This window comes from Phoenix dactylifera, chromosome 1 (assembly GCF_051530095.1).
Source record: "Phoenix dactylifera cultivar Ajwa chromosome 1, Ajwa_hap1_PhDact_Kaust_v1.1, whole genome shotgun sequence".
NCBI classification, from domain to species: Eukaryota; Viridiplantae; Streptophyta; class Magnoliopsida; order Arecales; family Arecaceae; genus Phoenix; species Phoenix dactylifera.
Window position 1 is genome coordinate 44,702,672 of NC_143190.1, and position 21,252 is coordinate 44,723,923.

General features: G+C 39.8%; 2 protein-coding genes across 3 annotated transcripts; both read left to right on the forward strand.

The window, feature by feature from the left end:
• The first annotated feature begins 169 nt into the window (after positions 1 to 169).
• Positions 170 to 2,789, forward strand: PMI2 (PLASTID MOVEMENT IMPAIRED protein (DUF827)). Of its 2 annotated transcripts, none has more exons than XM_026810214.4 (3): positions 170 to 412; positions 510 to 742; positions 881 to 2,789. In XM_026810214.4, exons 2-3 carry the CDS (start codon positions 614 to 616, stop codon positions 2,606 to 2,608), a joined length of 1,857 nt encoding a protein of 618 aa, XP_026666015.2. In that variant the 5' UTR covers positions 170 to 412; positions 510 to 613; the 3' UTR covers positions 2,609 to 2,789. The 2 variants fall into 2 exon arrangements, with proteins under 2 accessions (XP_026666015.2, XP_008810056.2); XM_008811834.6 differs by having other exon boundaries at positions 204 to 412; positions 602 to 742.
• An 11,192-nt stretch (positions 2,790 to 13,981) lies between these two features.
• Positions 13,982 to 17,485, forward strand: LOC103721560 (receptor protein kinase-like protein ZAR1). The gene is made up of 3 exons (XM_008811827.5): positions 13,982 to 14,150; positions 14,236 to 15,770; positions 16,472 to 17,485. Exons 1-3 carry the CDS (start codon positions 14,017 to 14,019, stop codon positions 17,125 to 17,127), a joined length of 2,325 nt encoding a protein of 774 aa, XP_008810049.3. The 5' UTR covers positions 13,982 to 14,016; the 3' UTR covers positions 17,128 to 17,485.
• The last annotated feature ends 3,767 nt before the right edge of the window (positions 17,486 to 21,252 follow it).

The window sequence follows — 21,252 nt, forward strand, 5'->3', positions numbered from 1 at the left end:
ATTTCTTGTATTAAAACTCGAACATGAGTTGTAAAACATTTCGACTATCGGATCAAAAACCTTTTTTGACCCCCTTCAAAAAAAGGGGTTGGAGATAGTAAACTGATCTTATTGTGTATCACCATGCTGCATGCATTTGATAGACAATGAAATGTGAGATAGCCTTCCTATTTGTGCGGTGTGTGGTCGAGGTTGTCCTTCCTATGTGCAAAGAAGATAGCCTTGTAGCTTTCGCCAAGGAATATTACCAAACAAAACCTTTATGTTTTTCTAAGAATCTTGCTAACGAACTGGTTTCCGTCCCACTTCTTTTCCAATTCCAATGCGAGCATTGGATGCGAGCAAGGCATGCTAAATTTTCTCTAGACCCAAATCACCCCAAGCTAACAGCACAAGGAGGGCTCAGCCTCAGGTTTGTGCATCTCCACCTCTCCTCTCAGCATCGTTATCTCTTCCTCTCTCTCTCGCTCTCTTAAATTTTTCTCTCTAATTTTTTGCATATATCCAAGGAAAATGGAGCATCTCTTCTACCCGACGTCCTTCGACGATTTTCAAGTCACTTTAATAGGCTCTAATTTCTCTATTTATCTGGATAACGTAGCCTTGAAATCCAATGGATAGAAGAAAGTTTGAGAAGCCAGAAGGAATCCGGCCAGTGAAAGCTGCCATCAGCCTGTACGGGGAAAGGATCCAGGGAAGAAAGCCAGACAAGTACAAGACCACCCAGCTCCCACTCAAAGAGGTATTACTTGTCATATAGCTTTGTGCATGTAGCTTGCTTTGAATTTGTCTCAGCTTCTTTTTGCCATACGTTTCCTGTGGACGTGTACCGTTTCATCGATCCAAATGGCTAAATTGAGCTCAAATACGTATCCTGAAGGATTCGCATTCGATAACCGGAGAGCTCCACCGCGCAAAAATGGATATTGGAAGACTGGATGAGAGCAAGAATTTCGCCGAAAAGGAGAAGGCCCGGGCGGAATCCGAGCTGTATAGGGCGAGGAGCAGAGCTAAAGAGTTGGCTCTCCAAATCGAGGAGTCTGATGCCAGAGCAAGGGCGTGGAAACTAGGGCTTCAGTCGCTGAGGAAGGCGGAGTTTGGTGATGGTCGGTATGCTGAAGTGATGCGGGAGCTGGATGCTGCGAAGAAGGAGCTGAGCAGGCTGAAGCTTGACGTGGCCTCTGCTTTAGAAGCAAAGGCTAAAGCTGAGAAGGAAACTGAAGCCTCTCGTTCCAAAGCTAGCTCTTATTCCCGCTCGGTCGAAGAACTAAGAAGGGAGATACGTGAAGCAAATGAAGAGTATGTTCTGGTGGAGCTTGCCCGGATCGAAGCTGAAAGAGAGTTTCGAGAAATAGAAGCTCGGAGAGTGGCTGAAGCTGCTCGGTTTGCGAAGAAGATGGAAGCCGCTGAGAAGAAAATTAAGGATATCCGCGAGGAGATCGATCATGCTGAGGAGCTCGAAATGAAGCTCGAAATGACAAATTCTGATGTCAATGTCTTGCAGAATGAAATGGAGTTGGTTCGAGCAATGGAGAGGAAGCATCAGAAGAATGATTTGTTCGAAGTCATGGATAAGACAATGGAAGAAGAGCCAGAGAGTCGGTCTTTGCTACGATCAGCTGAGGCTGAATTGGAGGCGGCGAGGAAAGAATTAGCTTCCATTAAGGAGGAGGGATTTCAGCTTATGGCTTCCATGGATCTTGTAAGAGAGGAGATGATGCACACTGCTGAAGAAACCAATAGACTAAAGAAACTAGAAATGAAAGCAGATTCTACTGTTCAGCATCTTAATTCCAAGCTTCTGAAAGCCAAGTCTAAGCTGGAGTCTGCCACACGAGCAGATGAGAGGGCTAGAGCAATAGTTTCCAATCTCTCAGCTGCGCTGCAACAACTGCAAGCAGAGGTAGAGTCGGAGAAGAAAGAAAAGGAACAAGTTAGTGAAGAGACAAAAAGTATCGAAATGGAAATTAAGAAGACAGACTTGGACATTAGCTCAGCAGAGGAAAGATTGCAAGCTGCTGTACAAGAGCTGGAAGCAGCTAAAGCATCAGAAGCTGTCGCACTCAAGAAGTTGAGGAGAGCTACTGAAAGAACCATTAAAGCAAGAGCTTCATCGATCCAACACAGCTCTACTATAACTATATCCAAATGTGAGTATGACTATTTGAATCGGCGTGCAGCAGATGCTCATGTTGTTGCCGACAAGAAGGTGGTGGCAGCTCAGGCATGGATCGAAGCGCTGAAGGTTGGAGAGAAGGAGATACTGATGAAGACCGAGCTTGCTAGGAGGGAGACTGAAGAGCTCAAAGCTCTGGTGGAGAAGTCATTGGTTGCTCAGGAGACTCTGGAAGAAGAACAATATAATTGCAGACAGAAAGAGAACGAGGCAGATATTTCTAACTTGCAGCTTGTGGGAGCAACACCAAGGAAATCCCTCAGAGGGAATGGAATACCAGCAGCATCAAGAAGAGCTAAAGTGAGAAGGCTGTCAGCATCATCTGGAATGCGATATACTCGCTCCCCATCTTTTACTGTTAAGAAGAAGAGGAAGGTAATGCCCAGTTTAGCCAAGTTTCTAAGAGGTCGGAAAACTGGAAAGCAAAAGTGAGCTGCAGACTGCATGGTCTGCATCTTGCTGATACTCCTACGCCTGTTGCTGATTTCTGAAAAAATTTTATGCAGCTACTTCCAATGTTTTGTTTTATCCCCCTCTTTATTTTCCTTCTCATCAGTCAACTTATTTGTTTAATACATGGATGACACATATAACCTATACAAAAAAGGAAAAATAATAATATGCTTCTGTAATCATCTGTAATGCATGCGCATGTATAAGTATTATCTGGGTGAAATCTTTTTCCAAATGATAAGCCAAGAAAGATATAAACTCTATCAGAAATTTTTGGTACTTATGGTTATATCTAGTACTCTCATCGATCTCCAAGTACATAGATCATTAAGACCTGCTACTCTGTTGCCTTCTGCTGCACTCTGCAGGTTCTGCATTTGAGTATTTTCTACCTCCTGTTTAATTATAGAGCACCAACATATGTCAAAGCCCTTTTAACAATCTTGAACATTATTCATATGAAGATGCATTCTCGGTCTTCTTATTTTTCAGTTATAGCTTCCATCCATCACAGGGTTAGTGAAGCCAGCACTGTCCAATCTGTCAACAAAGCTTTACACAGCTCCTCCATGCACTGAAAGCACCAAGATGGCTTTGGTGTTTCTCCATGCCAAACACAAACAAGTTATTCTGGTAGAGATATCTGCAATTGCAACAATAGCAAGCTAAAGCAGGCTTTTTAGTATTCATAATTATTCTTTTTATGTTAAACTGCTAGTACCCCTTTAATAATCAATCTGAGACAATGTGTTATCCTTTGAATTTTATTCTGGTAGAGATGCTTATTTCTCAAAGCATGGTCATAAATAATATTTGAATTTCTGACACATTGACTTTTGAATGATGCCGAAGTTCATATGTGAAACCTAGTTTCTAGATGAACCAAGTCACTCTGGAGTTTATCATAGGAAGGGTATGTCACACATTACCCGTCGACTCTATGTACTCGAAACTTGTTTACAGCTATGAAAGAGGTCAGATATGGAGGGCAAAATTAGAAAGCCAACTTAATAAACCAATATCAGGGAGTGTGATATCTATTTCCAGAGCATGACTCGCAAGTGCTCCATAAATATGAAGGGCATTTTGGTTTCAGTAAATCTGGGAACCAAAATTATGTTCTGTCCATGATACCGTGCTTTTCGTTGATAGAGTGAACTAGTTTTTGCAGATTTAAATAGGAGTATTAGGGATTCAAACACCAGCCCAAATAATAGTTGTTAGTTTCAAACCAGAGGCATGATTAGACATGGATGATGCAGGACAGGCAATCTGTGTGTATAGCATGTTTATTGTGAAATATATGCAAAATTAAAGGTTTTTTTTTTTTTTTTGTTTTGCATCAGTTGACTGGCCTATGCATAATCCAGTATATATGATGTAAGTGCTTAGAAGGCCAAGATCATTAGGACTACAAGTTTAACAATGCTCATTATTTACCCCGACGAACGTACAAGGACAATGATTGATGGGTTAACTTAAAATGGACGGCGAACTAGATAGCTGCACAAGCATATGAATAGGGGAAAACCATCGGTGCTATCCTGACTTAATTGATCTGTAGAGTCATAATCTTGTACTAGACTATATTTGATATAAGAATGAGTTACATTGAACTAATAGGTAGAGCTCATTAGAATGAACAAGACCCAAAGGCAATCTATCCCCTACCTTTCATGGTTAGGATAACTTCCAAGACCAGCAAGGCTCCTCAGAGGACTGGTGCTGTGGATGGCATCCAAGGATCCTAGCTAGCAGAAGTACTAGCAGGACTGCAGGACTGAGAAATGTTGAGGACTAAATATAAAATGGCTGTCGCTCGAAGGACCAGGCATTAAGTTCTCTAATCTTGGGAAAAATACATTTGCCGTCTTACCTTTGGCCATTGTGGCATTGATTATATCTTAAATGGACAGCTAAACCAAGGAACAATTTATAGGCCTCTTTCTAGTTTTGATTTGGCTATCTATGAGTCTATTCTTTTATGAGAGAGATATAAGAGATTGCTCTCTCTCTTCTTTCTTTTCTAAATGGTGCAAGCCTGCGATGATATTTGTATTCAGGCTACCACTTGCTGCAGGCACAGCTTTTGTGAGGATCATTGCTATCTCTGGTTGAAGTCACTGGACAACTCGCACATCTTCGTGGGATGAAAACTTTCTCTACAGATGGGGCACGTATATAGCACAGATATGCATCCACTCATGAACATACGCACGCATGCGGTGCGCATGTGTCAAAACACATGCACACGTTTGTGCGCGTGTGCAAACAAAAACAACACATGCACACACGATGTTGGTATCTTTCATTGGTAGGCAAAGACCTTTGGTTACGAAATGTGCAGCGCATGTTTTTCAATATCTTGAAACCCTTTTAAGTTTAGCGATGGTAGATTCAATTTCATGCCAACCGTTGAGAGATTTTGCTGGTGAGTAAAGGTGGCAACGTATGATCATTTAATCTATTCAATTTGTTTCAACCCGTTTGTAGATGGACACAGGTTGTATCTTCGCATGAAAGAAGAAGTCACTTTCTTTCACACGAATCCACTATTAGATCACGCAATAGTGGCGTCGAGATCTGTGTAAGTTAATGAATGAAAGTTCGGAGTGCTTTGAGAGCTGTGCTGAATAGGATGTGATGATCGACACGGCGATAGAAAATCGATTATTCTTTTGTGTGAAAGATACAACTCAGAGCTATTGTAGATCGGGTTAGGGTACCTATTTAACAAAATCGTTAGTTTCAAGTCTGGATTTTTAACCTGTTAATGTATATGCCAGTTTTGGGTTGATAAATTTTCGTTCTATCCTATATCTGTCCAAATCTGATCCGATCCAACTTGATTGCCATCCCTACATGTAGGCTGGCATAAGAAGTGCATGCTTACCGCATCCTGCGTACTTATGCCTACCGGCTGTGAGAAAAAAAATGGAAAAATCTGTCATTACCATGCAGTCTGCACTGCTAGATGTCAAATATCCTGAAATCCCTGCCAACCCCGAGAAAAGCAGACGCAAGTACGCAACCAAACAAACCTAATTAAATCGAACAAATGGATTATTTCATGGCTTTGTTGACTTCAACCAGGTTATAGAAACTATTTGATCTAACATCGCGGACAGACTTTTATTGGAGAACTATCATCTCAGATAGAACTTTCTTTGGGCATTATCATATATATGTCGCCTTTAAGGGACCCATGAATAAGACTTTGATGGATCAAAGTAGAGAGATAGGGTGTTAAATGGGATAAATGGATGGTGATCAACTCTTACTTCCAAAGGCTCCCCTTTTAGACCATGAGCTTCAAATGAGCCTAAAAAGATAGCATGGAGATCATAGTCCACTCGCTTCGCTCCTAACAACGCCACTGATCGCGCTATCGAGGTCATATCTTCCATGCCTAATTTCAACTCATAATCCTGCATGGAAGGCCACCAACCAGTAATACGTGAGGTTTTTCTAAGATGTTAAACAGATGTCAAACCCACCTATCTATATATCAGCTTAAGTATTGTCCTGTATCATACTTTCAACAAATTTCTCTAATATTCTTACCAAAGATTACAAACATCTCTAATATTGAGGGACCAGAATGTTTTGTATTCTGGTTGTCCTCTTCATCTAGAAGGAGACTAGTTGTCCATATGGGATGCATGCTTAAGTGTGATGGAAAGTCGTGATTCAGAGCAAATATAGATTAGTTCTGCCTAAATGCTGATGTGGGTTTAACTTCTTGTTCTCAGATAGAGGAAAAATAAAACAGATAAGAGATTGTATAAGCATCTCTTAGATTCGATAGAAGTTTAACACATTCAGCTTGTAAATGCAATAGAGGTATATGTTTCTTAGTTTATCATGAAATACATTAACCGAGCTGAAGGCCAGAGGCGCTACGTTTTAATATAACTATGGTCAAATATTCTCAAACCAATTATATGCTTTAACTGTCCTATAAAAAAAAAATAAATTATATGGCTTATTGTATAATCCTTAAGATAATATATGAGTAAGCTTTTGAACGATGCTCAGTCTCTCTTCGAATGGTTTTACTTCTTTTTTTCGAGGTGTGGAACTTCATTAGGTTAATCTGATGGCACAGTTGTTACTCTTATTATATTCTAGTTGAATTTTTTAAGATCACTAAAACTCCTGGAAAGGAAATCCAGTTGGTTAACATCCATTACAAAAATTTGGATCCAAGGTCAAAGCTTTACATGTTCTTAGGAGTGGAATGGGGCGCATAGTGGAGTTTGCAAGATTATAAGAAAAGGCAGAGGTTGCCCTTATCGTATTGTAGTTGAGTTTAGTACGACTAGAAGTCTTTGAAAGGAAATCCAGTTGGTTAACATCCACTACAAAAATATGGATGCATGGTCAAAGATTTACACATCCTTAGGAGTGGAATGTGGCCGAGAGTGGAGTTTGCAAGATTCTAAGAAGACTATTGACAAAGATTTGATACTTTTTTGTTCAAAAATTGGTATGCAAAGAACTAAGTGTGAAATAAATACAAAAACTATTCAATTTCGTAGGGGTGGCAAGAAGATTAAATGATAGGTTAAAAGCAGCCATTCAATGGTAGTTACCCTATCCTTGATTCCATGCCATTCTGCATGCTTTGAAATGAGGGTCAAAAAGAGTGAGGAAGAGTAACAGTAGTTAGCACTTCTTTTTTTTTTTTCCTTCACCAATCGGACTATAACTTTTAACAACCCCCCCAATTTTTAATTTTTTTTAATTCCCCATCCTTAGGGACTTTTTTAGTCCATTATGTACACAAATACAAATAACTGTGCACACATGGATATAAGTGTATATAGGAAAAATATATGCAAAGATTAATAAAACTGTGTGCATTAGCTAGTATAAGTGTGTGCAATATTAACTATAAGCATATGCAAATCCTGTATAAATATGTGCGGGACTAAAAGTCGAATGCTACGATATCTCGGAGCAAAGGGTGGACGCAACCATTACCTCTTGGGCTTCCCTACGATATCTGGACAATGGTGGGAGATGGAGGAGCCTTTCAGACCAAGCATGTATTCCGTTAAGCTAATGACTGCTTATGTAGTCAGTCACTCCGGTAGTACCTTATGGGCTGGCGATGGAGAGTTGCCCCTAGCACTATATGGTATTTTGATTTTATTAGATGTATTCGTACTCACCAGGTATGATCCACTCGCTCTAGCAAAAAAAAAAAAAAAGCCGTATGCTATCAATTAGCCATATGCCAATGGTGGCCAGTCCCATCTTAAGAAGAAAACTAAAATTGAGTGAGACTAGGAAAGGAGATTATGGGTATTAATCAGTTCGGCATACATGAGAAAAGAAAAGAAAGTCGAAACAAAATCTAAAACAGAACAGCTCATGCTTAATTCAAATTATTGTCTGGAGCTCTTCCTTCTTCAAATTGCAAGGCATCTTTGATTGGCTGATTCTATCTTTGTTTGATGTGGTACATATTCTAAAAGGACTTGTTACCTTTATAATAATATTAATTAGTAAAAACTGCACCATGAATAGCAACCCATTTCTAAATGGCGTCCACTCCTGGGTGCAATTAGTTTTGTCCTTAGTTTCTTGACTTCCTCAGCCAAAAGAGAATTCCAACAAGAGGGCACCTTTTTTATTGGTAGACAAGCGGTAGTAGTAGCCTCAAGGGGATCGTGGTCAAGGTGTTTTTGGTTGGAATTCTTTGGAAACTCCGCATCTGGCACGAGGGGATGGGAGGTCTGGGCCAGCCGAAAAGAATGAACCTTTTAAGAATTATTTCCGTGCTGCAGTGGAAGTCATTGGGACTTGGCCAAAGTGGGAGTTCTTGTCACGTGTTCCGTCTTGGGCGTGCTCAAATCCACCACGCTAATCGCTTGGCGGGCACTGCAGGTTGCGCATCCAGTCCGCAGGAGACCGACCGCTGCTTCGGTCTTCGGGGACTGCCATCTCACTCACAAGTCTATTATAATTTTAAGTTTTTTAATATAAATATCTTTCTAAATATTAAATTTTTATATGAATATCTTTTTTAAATTGATATTTACATGTATATTTTTTATTTTGCTAGTCTACCCCTCTTTTTATTCTTATTTTTGCATATGTATCTGCACCATCTAATGCCGGTTTCAAATTACAATGACTAAAATATTCTTAATGGGTAGACGTGTAAAAAAATACATTTATGAGCCAATGACAATGGAAGACAAAAAAATAATTTCAAATTTTATTTTATTTTTTAATTAAAATAAATATGGTTTTTATTAACGGTGTTAGAAAAATCATTATATGAGGATCATTTGTGCAAAAGAGTATTTTATGAGGGTATGGAAATAAATATAAATTTAAAAGGGTATTTACATAAGTTTAAATTTTTAGAGGGTTTTCAGACAAAAAAAATTTATAATTTTTTAACAAAATTCTCCTACCTATATATATATCTAACGGTCGTTTGTAGCACTGAACTGCGTACAACGTGCGTCTCCCCTATGATAACGATATCCGGATTCGGATGCTTAGACTGTGCCTTGATAAATGGACAATTTCGAGGACTACAAATCTCGTGAAAAAAATAAAAAAATTAAAGATAATTGATTTGTTTTAGACAAATCTGTCATAATTGGATTAGGCTTTTTGCTGAGAGGCTCGGAAAATTTACATCTGATCTCGTGAAGCACCACGATCATGGCTCGCCAGAGTATGATAGACTCCTTGGTGTCAAAGTTATCTTATACATCTATCTCGTGCATCGCACCAATTAGCCACGATGGGCTTCTTCTTGGTGTGGAAGTTGTCTTGTAAAATTAAAATAAAATTCCTATAGCATTTTATAGGAAGAAGACTCGTATAGAATTTGTATTAGTTTCAAAACTGTATCATTACCGCCCAAGGATCCATGCGAACATATATTTAATTCTACATCGACTATATATTGGATAGATCTCAGATACTTATACATGATCAAAAAATTTAATATATGAAATATTGTAGCATGAGTCTATTTGAATTGATCACTGGTTGATTATAATATTTGTGCTTATATCATCGGTTATGTTTTAGGTAGATTTTGAATATTTTTACAAAATCTGGTTCCAAGTGGAGAGGGATGTGGGTATAGCTAGGGTAGGGTATGAGGCCCTAGGGCTTGGCAGAGATGGCACTGGAGCTATCATTGATGGCAAGAGCTGGTAGTGGAGCTGCCTAGGGCTTAAGAGGAGGGATGAGGGAGAAAGGATGGGGTATCGGGTGATGATGATGGCAGTTAGCCCAGTAGATGGAGGTGGTGAGGGGTGGCCAATTCTAAGTTAGAGAGATGGAGGTCAGGGTTTGTGGAGGTTGTGGCCGCTCCTTGCTTGAACAATAAAAGAGATGGGTTTCAGGAGCCAAAGGAAGCCTCGACAATTTCAACCTATCACTTCCAAAACGTTCATCAAGATCATCCAATACACTAACATGGCATGTTACTAAGAGCCTTTTATGTGGGTCGGGGTTATATCTTTCACTCAAAAGAAGGATTCACTTTTCTTCACAGTAATCAATCTAAGATTCATCTTCCTTCACACGAATCAACCATTGGATCACCACTGCACAGATCTCAAAGTACTTCGAAGTCTATTATTCCTCCGTCTGCAAAGAACTCAAGGTGATGAGTAGATGATCCAATAGTCGATTCACATGAAGAAAGTTGAATTTTTTTTTAAGTCATATATTGTTCATTACCTATGAAAATTCTTTGAGAGTAAACTAAATTATTATATAAATATAATTATTATAGAATTTATTTTTTTTTTTGTCCTTACAACATTTGTTATTTGTTTAAGTAAATGCACAATGGTGAAAAAAAATTAACATTATTTTCTTAAATCAACATTTGGTGAATAAGAATATTTTACCAACCAATTGTTTTTTCTAGGAAATGTAATATATGAGATGTTATGAGAAGCCTCTTAAAATATAATAACATCTTTTGTAATACTTTAATACTTATTCAAAATTTTGATACGTACCATGTAACAACCTAGGGCCTCATCCAAAATAACTAGTCGGTAGATATTATTTGGGTTTCTTGATCTTGTATAAGTACCCAATATCTACTCAGCAAATAACCGATGGACTAAACATACGCCCGTACGGATCCTCACATACTCTTCTTGTTTAAGCTATAACGTTCTCGTCTGGCTAAGGGTTCAAATCTATTCAAATCGAATCATAAACATCGCGATCGGCCCGTGATCAGTCCTAATGGATCCGTGCTGTAGTATCCTCTAGTCCACATAGGCTATGAGCCAGGTTGGCTCTAATACTATTTGCAATAATTTGTGATTTTACTCATAATTGCTAGTCGAAAGATATTATTTGAGTTTTTTAATTTTTTATAAATATTTAAGATTTATTCAATAAATAAATGATGTGGGACTAAATACATGTGTGTACAGTTCTTACATACCACTAACTTTGAAGAATGGTCATTTCAAAATGACTACATCTCTCTAAATGGAAGTATATCTCTCTGCTTCCAACACACGTGTTCTTGAGCTGCCACCTGCATCTGTGTGGCTACTTGATTTGCTTTCTTAAAATATCAACAGCCATGATCCATGGCGAATCTTAGTTGGCGAAAGTTGACCCCAGAATGGGAAAATCTCTTCTCGCAGCCAGTACACAGGACAGCTTTTTCAGCGAATAGTTTCGCTGGTTGAGGTAAGTGGCAGCCTTTTGGGTCAGTTTGAGCAAGAAGAGCTGTTCGGTGTTCTGAGTGGAACAGCGACTTTGATGTCTGGATCACTGGCGGCTGATGCCATGGCAGAGAGAACAGTGTCCTCTGGTCCACTGTCAAATTTCATGAGGGAATTGATGCGATAAAGCCGGTTCTTTCGCAAAGCTAAGATGCCAGAGATGGAAGAAAAGCAAGAAAGCCTATGACAGCAGACAGCCTCGCATTCCACGGTGGGCCTCACATGCTAACGGGCAACCCAATCATCTTTCTTGCAGTTGCTTGCGTGTCAGGTGAAGACTTGTAAGATTTGCTGTTATTTGTTTTGGACTTCTGAGCAACTTGTTCAAACCAAGAGAGGAGACTTTGGGGCCCATGCAAAATATGATACGGTTCTTTCGGTTTTCTTTTTTTTCTTTTTTTTTTGATATATTCCTTCAGTTTCTTTAGAAAAACTTTTTTCACCTTTTGTTGCAAAGTAAATCAATGATTGTGCACTTTCTTTCTTTCTTCCTTTAAAATAGATATTTTGACGGAAGAACTCCGTTTTTTAGGTTTCCTCCTACAAGTCTGGCTCTTCTGGTGCAACCAAAGAAATTAAAGACAAGCAATACACGATGAAGACATATACTTAGCTTTATTAGCCATACACTAGATAAATTATAAATATTTATATAAAAATTAAATAATAATTTTTTGGTTTTTTTGGATAAAATTTTAATTTATTATAAATGATATTAGAGTGGATCATATTCAACAATGATTCATTTAAATTGACCATTAGTTGAGTGGCGGCCATGTAATTTAATTTCATATTGACCACACAATAGATAGATTTTAGGTACTTATATAAAATTAAAAAAATTGAGTAGCACTTTTTAACTACCCTAGTGTTTTGGTTTCTTATGCTATGAAGAGGAACAACACTGTGCATGTAAACAAGGATGATATGCAAAACTTGTTGCTTAGAGTCATAAGTACTGCATCCCGTTACTGCCTTTAATTTGGGATAAGAATCATGCTTTTGATACCCTTCTCAAAAGTCTAAGGGCTTGTTTGATTCGCGGGAAGCATTTTTTTCCTAGGAATATAATTCCTGAGAAGAAGGTTTATAGGAAGAGAATGCCTAGGAATGTATTTTTGGCATGTTTGGTTTAACATGAAAAAGTAACAGATTTTTAGAGTGCTTATGTTTGGTTGACCATCCACTTTTCTGGAAAAGTTATGTATAATTTCTATTATACCCTTAATAAAAGTTAAGTTTTTAATGCCTCTTTAATGCTAAAGAGCTTTTTTGGAAAAAAATAAAGATAGAGTAATTTCCGCCTCATAAGAAAGTAATTTTCTCATGTTTCTTATGAGAAAGACTTTTCCATAAAATGTCGAAATCATATTCTCATTGTAATATAACTTTTTCATCTTTTTTCTTTGAAAACTTCAATCAAATAAGAGACATTTTATTACTTTCTGTTGACCATACCTTTTCCATTTTTTCCCTGCGGATCAAACGAGCCCTAATTGCTCGCTTAATTTGACTTGGAAATCTTTTCTCTTTCTTTTCAAAACAGTTTAATTGCCTAGATATATTAAAACTAAAGTAAATTAACAACTTTGTTCATTTATTACAAACAAATTTGTTTTCCAGAACAGTCCCTTCTTTCTAGAGAGATAAAAACAAAAAAAAAAGGAGATTGTAATTATCAATTTCCACGAGTTTTCCACACAGTATGCACCAGCATTCGGAATCCGTTGACTCGGACCGACCGTTGTGGTGGCCGGGTCGCTCGCTCCTGGTTCAATCGCAGGTCACCCAACGATTCGACCCATCCTCCTGGATTTCTCGGTAATTCTGTAACCTCTGAGTCACCAAGAGACTGGAGAAAAAAAAAAAAAAAAGCCCGGGGAGGCAGAAGAGTTATCTACTCGTTCTTCTTTTTCTTTTTTTTTTTTTTTTTTTAAACGACTGCTTATACTACTCTAGTATGAATATAATTATCAGAACCGAGAGAAATAAAATAATGAAGCCGTGGCGTAGCGGCCCCGTGTCTAACAAACTTCTTCAAAATATTGATCGGTAAGGAAGGCAACCTAGGCATGCAACCTGAGCTTCTTTTCTCCCTGGAGTCGCCTCCTTTCTAAGGCCGAGGCATGCAACTTGAGCTTTTTTTTTTTTTTCTAAACTAGGGCATCAAAATGAAATGAACCCTATTACTTTCCCTCCCCTCTCGCCCTTGTTTTCTTTTCCAAACCCGTTGCGAAATCCTGGGCCGATGGAAACCGAGTCAAACGATTCCGAGTTAACCGGTTCAAATCGTTTGACCCAGCAACTCGAATAGACTTTTGGAAAAAGCAGGTCCTCCGTGGACCCGAGAGGCTGCGGGTGCCGAGACGGGCCAAACGTTTTACTTGGGGTAGAAATTAGAAAAGAATCGGAAATTGATACCTCGACCTCAACTTTTAAAAGATGTACAACGCTTTAAAGCAATTCCACCCTATACCTCACAGAAACCAGGAAGACATGGATTACTTAAATGGGAGTAATCATAGCCCTACATGATGAGGCCAACCAGGGAACCGGTCCACACACCGACAAACGGCTATTTTGACGGTAAAATAATCCGCGTAATCGTGCACTCGCACTGACAAACGGCTACTTTTTATATACAAAGCAATGCGATTTTCTCCCACCTCTCTTCCTTCCTTTCCTTCTTCTTCGCCATGCTCTCACACCACTCTCCAATCCTCCCCTCGCCCTTCCAGCACCCAACTCTTCCATTTTGAGCGCAGATCTCGGCACAACAAGAGGTAAGCCCCTCCAAGAATAATTCCATGCTTCCTATCTTTTTTTCTTCTTCTTCTTTTTCTTAACCTGTTTTTGAGCTTTGCACAGCCGGTTCCTCTACCTTCCCGCGGTCAAATCGCACTTTCTCCTCCATTCGTTCATGGGTCCATCACCATCTCTCCTCTACTTATTTCTCTTCCTCCTCGTCTACGCTTGTGTTCCTCCTGTGAGTTCTTTGACTGAGGAAGGCTCTGCCCTGCTCTCCTTCAAGGCTTCCATCAGAGAAGACCCAGAGGGCTCCCTCGGTAACTGGAACTCCTCTGACCCAAACCCATGCTCTTGGAATGGCATCACATGCAGAGAAGGTGTTGTGATCTCCCTCAGCATCCCCAAGAAGAGGCTTGCAGGCTTCCTCCCCTCTGCTCTCGGTTCCATCCCCTCCCTCCGGCACATCAACCTCAGGAACAACCGCCTCTTCGGCAGGCTCCCCGCCGGGCTCCTCGCCGCCGCCGGGCTTCGGAGCGTGGTCCTCTACGGGAATTTCCTCTCCGATCCCCTCCCTCTGGAGATCGGCAACCTCTCCTACCTCCAAACGTTGGACCTTTCGCGGAACTTGTTCGACGGTTCCATTCCCAGCTCCTTGCTCCAATGCAGGAGGCTCAGGACCCTCATCCTCGGCCACAACAATTTCACCGGTTCCTTGCCTGATGGCTTCGGCAGGGGCTTCGTTGCGCTGGAGAAGCTCGACCTTTCTTACAATGGATTCAATGGCTCGATCCCGGGCGACATCGGTAATCTCTCTACCCTTCAAGGGACTGTGGACCTCTCCCACAACATGTTCTCCGGGGCAATCCCTCCGAGCCTGGGAAATCTTCCTGAGAAGGTCTATATTGATCTCACATATAACAATCTGAGCGGCCCGATACCGCAGAATGGTGCTCTGGAGAACCGAGGACCGACGGCGTTCATCGGAAACCCCGGTCTCTGCGGCCCGCCATTGAAGAACCCATGTTCCGCCGGTGCACCTTCGTCAGGTCCTTCTGTGCCCACCAATTACGCGCCTCCCGTGTCCCAAGCCAATAGCAACGGGAATGGAAGCAGCAGCAGCAGCAAAGGTCTGAGTAAAACCGCGGTGGCTGCAATTGTAGTGAGTGATGTGGTTGGAATCGGTATCATAGCAATGGTGTTCTACTGCTGCTACAGGAGGGCTACTTCTTCCAAGGGGAAGGAAGAGGGTGGGAACTCCAAAAGGGGGACGAAGGGAAGGAAGGAATGCGCGTGTTTTAGGAAAGAGGAGTCCGAGGCCTTGTCCGAAAATGTCGAGCAATATGATCTAGTGCCATTGGATCGGCACGTTAGCTTCGATTTGGATGAGCTCTTGAAGGCTTCTGCTTTTGTCTTGGGGAAAAGTGGGATGGGGATTGTGTACAAGGTTGTACTGGAAGATGGGGTAATCTTGGCTGTTCGGAGGTTGGGTGAAGGAGGGTCGCAAAGGTTTAAAGAGTTCCAAATGGAGGTGGAAGCTGTTGGAAAGGTTAGGCATCCTAATATTGTTACCCTCAGAGCTTATTATTGGTCAGCAGATGAAAAACTCCTTATTTATGATTACATACCTAACGGCAACCTCACTGCTGCAATTCATGGTATGAACTCAAACCATAACTTGCTTTAATTTTATTGTTTTTTTGCTAAGGATTTGTTGTATGGCATTCATTTCTTTCAGAAACATACAAAAGTTTTAGTACCATAGAGGATTTCTGATATCTTTAACTGTAATATTCATAAAGATCATGCAGTGTGCTTTTAAAGCAATCTAAGTTCAAATATGGGGACTTCAAATATCTTACAAGAAATTCTGATCAAGCCTAGATTGCTTTAGAAACACTATCGGGACTTCAAATATTAACAGCTTCAAGCACCAAGTAATAGTTTAACCACACAGGCTTTACGAAATCATCTAGGGAAGCTGGATACTGGAAACTCGATTAAAGTTTGGTGATAAAGTTATCTTCCATGAAGTATGTTTTATGAGAAATTATGATATTTGTTATTCTAGATGTTTTCTCACCTTCCTTCCGCTTCGCCTTCTCAAATCTATCTCAACATTGTCAGCATCCTTTTCTGAATTGGTTATATGCTCCTGTTGGTTACTCAAGCATAAGCAGTCAGTACTTAAGCCCTCAGAAGCCAATATTAGGATTTATATGGTACTTCTCGATCTATCTAAGACATAATAGATATGTATATATACATCCATATGTATATTTGTTTACTTCGCATATGAGTTATAGCTTTGTTTCATTATTTAAATATTTAGTGCTGGTTGTTATGGCTCTGATTTCAGGAAGAGCTGGAACAATGGCTTTTACACCCCTATCATGGGATGTTCGACTAAAGATCATGAAAGGGATAGCCAAGGGCTTGGCGTTTTTGCATGAATTCAGCCCAAAGAAGTATGTTCATGGAGATCTCAAGCCTAACAACGTACTTCTTGGACTAAACATGGAACCATACATTTCTGATTTCGGCCTCGGGCGTCTTGCTAACATAGCAGGAGGATCCCCACTGCTGCAGTCGGATAGGATATCTGCTGAAAAATCTCAGAGCCAGCGGTCAGATGTTACAGTCAGTCCTTCTGTGACTAAAGGATCATGCTATCATGCTCCTGAAGCATTGAAAACACTAAAACCATCTCAGAAATGGGATGTTTACTCCTATGGGGTGATTTTACTGGAAATGATCTCTGGTAGATCACCACTTGTTCTGTTAGAGACTGTGGAAATGGATCTAGTTCGTTGGGTTCAGTTCTGCATTGAAGAAAAGAAGCCCCTCTTGGATGTGTTGGATCCTTTTCTAGCCCGTGAACTAGATAGGGAAGACGAGATTATTGCTGTACTTAAAATTGCCTTGGCTTGTGTACAAGCGAATCCTGAAAAGAGACCATCAATGAGGCATGTTGTGGACACACTGGATAGGTTCATTTCCAATAACCCGAGGTAGCTATTTCAAACATATCATCTCATTTTGGCATCTGAGGTGCTGATCATTCGCAGGATTTTCAATGCCAAGTTGCTCATTCCAAGTCACAATTGAGTGCAGCATGCATGCATACTGCTGAACAAGGAATGTGTTGATTAAACATGATCGAGCAAGAGCATGCCAAGCTTTTTTTTCCCCCCTCATTTTGCTTAATAATGAAATATGGTTCCTTGTATGATCTCTTCCATTGTAGTGCTGTTGATATAGTTTGTGCCCAGCTTGTTCCAGTAAAGCATGATGTATCTATTGTATGACTGTTTGTCATGAATGGACAATGTAAATGTGATGGCAGGAATGTCTTGAATGCGAGTCGTGTACTTTTGTCTTGGAAACTTTTCCAACTATAGGATTGTTCAAGCTAGATCAGGAAGCTGGCTTTTGCAAATGTTAAATAACCAAGTAATATTTAAAAATCTTTGGAAAAGGACCACTAATTTTTGTTTTGTAAGATCATATATTAGTTTTCCTTTCATCATGAAAGTTTTGCTCAGGCATGTGCTATGCTTCCTGTGAGTTGAATGGTAGGAAGCACAGTCGATGATGGCTTTGTACCAAATATGTTAAGAAGGCTGGTCTACCTGTCTTCTGAAGCATGATGATCACTCTGAACCCCACTAGTAAGTAGCATAGACATCTCCAGTAGCTTAGTGTTTTGTTGGTTGCGAGCCATCTTGTCTTTGCCCTTGATCTGAGCTCTTCTAGATCTACATTCATACTGCAAGTGTCTCCCATCTACAACGTTGTTCTTGGACTCTAGCCATTTACTTGCTACAGCTGAAGGGCAGGTGGTAAACATCAGGCGTAGGTGCTCTGGCGACCCATCCAGCCAGGCTTGCAGAGCCACTTATGAGGCCCTGCTCAACCCAAACCTTTCCATGAAGAGTACAGTGAAGAAGAAGATCTCTTCTGAGCCACGGCCGATATGGTGGCCCTTGGAGCTACTGTCCTCCTTTTTGTAACTTTTTTTTTTTTTTTTTGACAGACTTGGCTGTTCCATAAAGCAGTGGAAGCTTGTACTCAATTATGATGTACCTGACATCTTCTTGTGTGGTTTGTGCTGCTCTTTCTTTGTGCCGCGCCATGGAGTAGAAGGGGAAGCCCAAGCTTCTCTTGAACCCAAACATGTTCTCCCAAAAATTTGTTACGTTGTCTCACATTCTCTTATTGTTTGGAGCAGGCATTTTTTAACTCCAGTACATTGGTGACATCAAAAACGTTTATCCAAATCATTACTGCAATGCAGCTTAATTTACTTCTAAATCCATAATTTTGGTCTTATATTTACTTTGGCATAGTGCCATTGAAGGATTTATGCGTTCCCTTTAAACTTTGCAGAGCTATTGTTGAAGCAAAGAGAAGCAAAAGAGTTTTAAGAATTATTGGACCTACCTACAAGCACAAGTAGCAGTACACAGGACCTTGACCACGAAAGACCCCATTTTAATGTTAATCTTGCATCTAACATTCTCATGTCACATGATTTTATGGTGCTGGAATGGCTTCTCGTGTGTAGAGGTTTAGCTTCCTCCAAAGCTATCTTCAAAATGCTGGCGGAGTTCATCAATACCATTGCATTGATTTTTTCTGGGATGGTTAGGGACATCTGTAACTCCCACTTAGTTTCTTCAAAGATCAAAATTGTTTTTGTCTTCTGGGAGTCTCTACCCTGTAGTTTTTTCAAAGTGAATTTCGACGGTAGTGCTTATAACGACCTAGGACCTCACTCAGAATGGTTAGCCGGAAGATATTATTTGGGTTCCTTGATCCTGTATAAGTACTCAAGATCTATCCAGCAAATAACTGATGTAGGACCAAACACACGCCGCATGGGTCCTCACATACTCTTCCTATTTAAGCCCTGACGTCCTTGTCAGATTAAGGGTTCAAATCCATTCAAATTTAAGCACAAACACTGCGATCAACCCATGGTCAGCCCCAATGGATCCGTGCTGCAGTGTCCCCTAGTCCACATAAATTATGGGTCGGGTTTGCTCTAATACCATTTGTAACAACGCAGGACCTCACCCAAAATGACTAGCGAGAATGTATTATTTGGGTTTCTTGATCGTGTATAAGTACCCAAGATCTACCCAACGAATAACTGATGTATGACTAAACATATGCCCACACGGGTCCTTATAGTGCTGCTGAGGGGGGAGACAACGAGAGTGTGGGCTTTGTTATCAAGGACCACAATGCCAGACTTGTGGTGGCCAAGAGCCGGCGGATCTTCGACACCTCTGTCATTGGAGTTGAGCTTAGAGCTGCGTAGGAGGACATCTTCTATGCAGAGGCATGCTCTGGGTGTGATTTATATTCATCTTGAAGGCGACTTGGCTATAGTGATCGGGTGGATTCGAGGTCGGCATTGCAATGGGGACGACACTCGGAGATAAGTGAGAGAGTGTGGCTCCTTTTGGGCCACCCATATTTACCGGAAGGCGAACAGTGTGGCCGACTAGGTGGCTTCCTTTGATGCTCATTATTTTGAAGAATTTCTCTAGGAGAACCAAGTAGCTATCTCTTTTTTTCCTTGCGCCTCCTTCTCTTTTTTGATTTTGTTAGCTGTTTTCACTTTTCATGCATGTTTTATACGACGCAAGGTTGTACCAAAAAAAAAAAACCATAGCGCGGAACCAACTTTTGCATCCAAAAAAAAAGAGCTTTATTGTCACGGGTCATACGAAGATTTGCGCTTTTTAAACAAAGCCCCGCACGGTATTGTGCTGAACTTGTGAATTGCACTGAACCCATCAGGCCATATAGCATATAACTTCTCTTTCGTATTGGGCTGTGAATAATTACTCATCAATTTTAGAAGTTTAGCTTCCTATGCCAAAGTTGATTTTAGTTTTACAGTAGTATCGCATAGATTAAAAAAAAGAAAAGAAAAGCTATAGATCACCTACAACTACTTACCACCGTTCAGTTTAACAGAGATGTGAAAGCCCGTGATCGATCAAGTATGGTATAGACGGACCCGACTAAAACGTTACCAATCTCGCTATGTTTGCACCAATCTCCAGGTGCCACATCCCAGTCAAGTAAGGGGTCGTCAGTAGTGGATGATCGGTAACAGTATTCATAGTAAATTTAGGATCTGTTTGAAAAATTCAGAAATATTGGACTGAATTTCCTTCGGAACAAGAATTGGACTCAACCCGTAATAAATATAGGATGTATTTGAACAAATATATGGGGGTGTTCCGAGATGGGATCAACAGCCAATCCTCCCCATTTTTCGTCCTATCCTTTGCTCCTCGCATTCTTCTTCTTCTTCTTATTCTTCTTCCTCCTTTTTTTTTTTTTTTTTTTTTTTCGCTAAAGACTCCTCGCATCCTTTTGACAAAAGCCCGATGGCACCGGATTAAAATATAGATAGAATTTTTTTATTTTGTTATTTTTTAGTTAAAAAAGAAACTCAAAGATTTCAACTCTATGATTAAAAAAATCAAAAAAATATAAAAAAATATGATACCAAATAAAACGTACGAACCAAATTAGTTATTTAGCAAGCTAATACATATATTTAAGTAAATCGATGCACAATTTCTAAAATACGGTATTTATAACTATATAATACACGATCAGATAATAAATACTTAGCAAATTAATAGTCTAATAATCCAATATACATTTCTAAGCAAATTAATGCACGACTATTGATCAAGTAATACACATCAAGTAAATTAATTATCTTACAAACTAATATACATTTTTAAGTAAATTGATACATAATTTTTAAAACATAGTGTTCAACCGTTTCTATATATAGTTTTCTAACTTTATTTAACATAAAATTCTATAAATTCTTAAATGCAAAGATTCTGAGAGAGAGAGATTTAGAGGGAAAAGGAATTTGGAGAAGAAATATCTCATAGATGAGATAAATACCGGATGATTTTTTTGGTATACATCTCATGACGAATTTTTAGCGGAAAAAGTTTTATTTTTATTTTATTTTTATTTTTTTAAGATAGACGCTGAAAAAATATAATACAATAAAGATCTATCTAATAAAATATTTTATAGTGTCCGCCCATGTGATTTTTTTTACAAAAGCCCTGCTATCGCCGAGAAGCACTT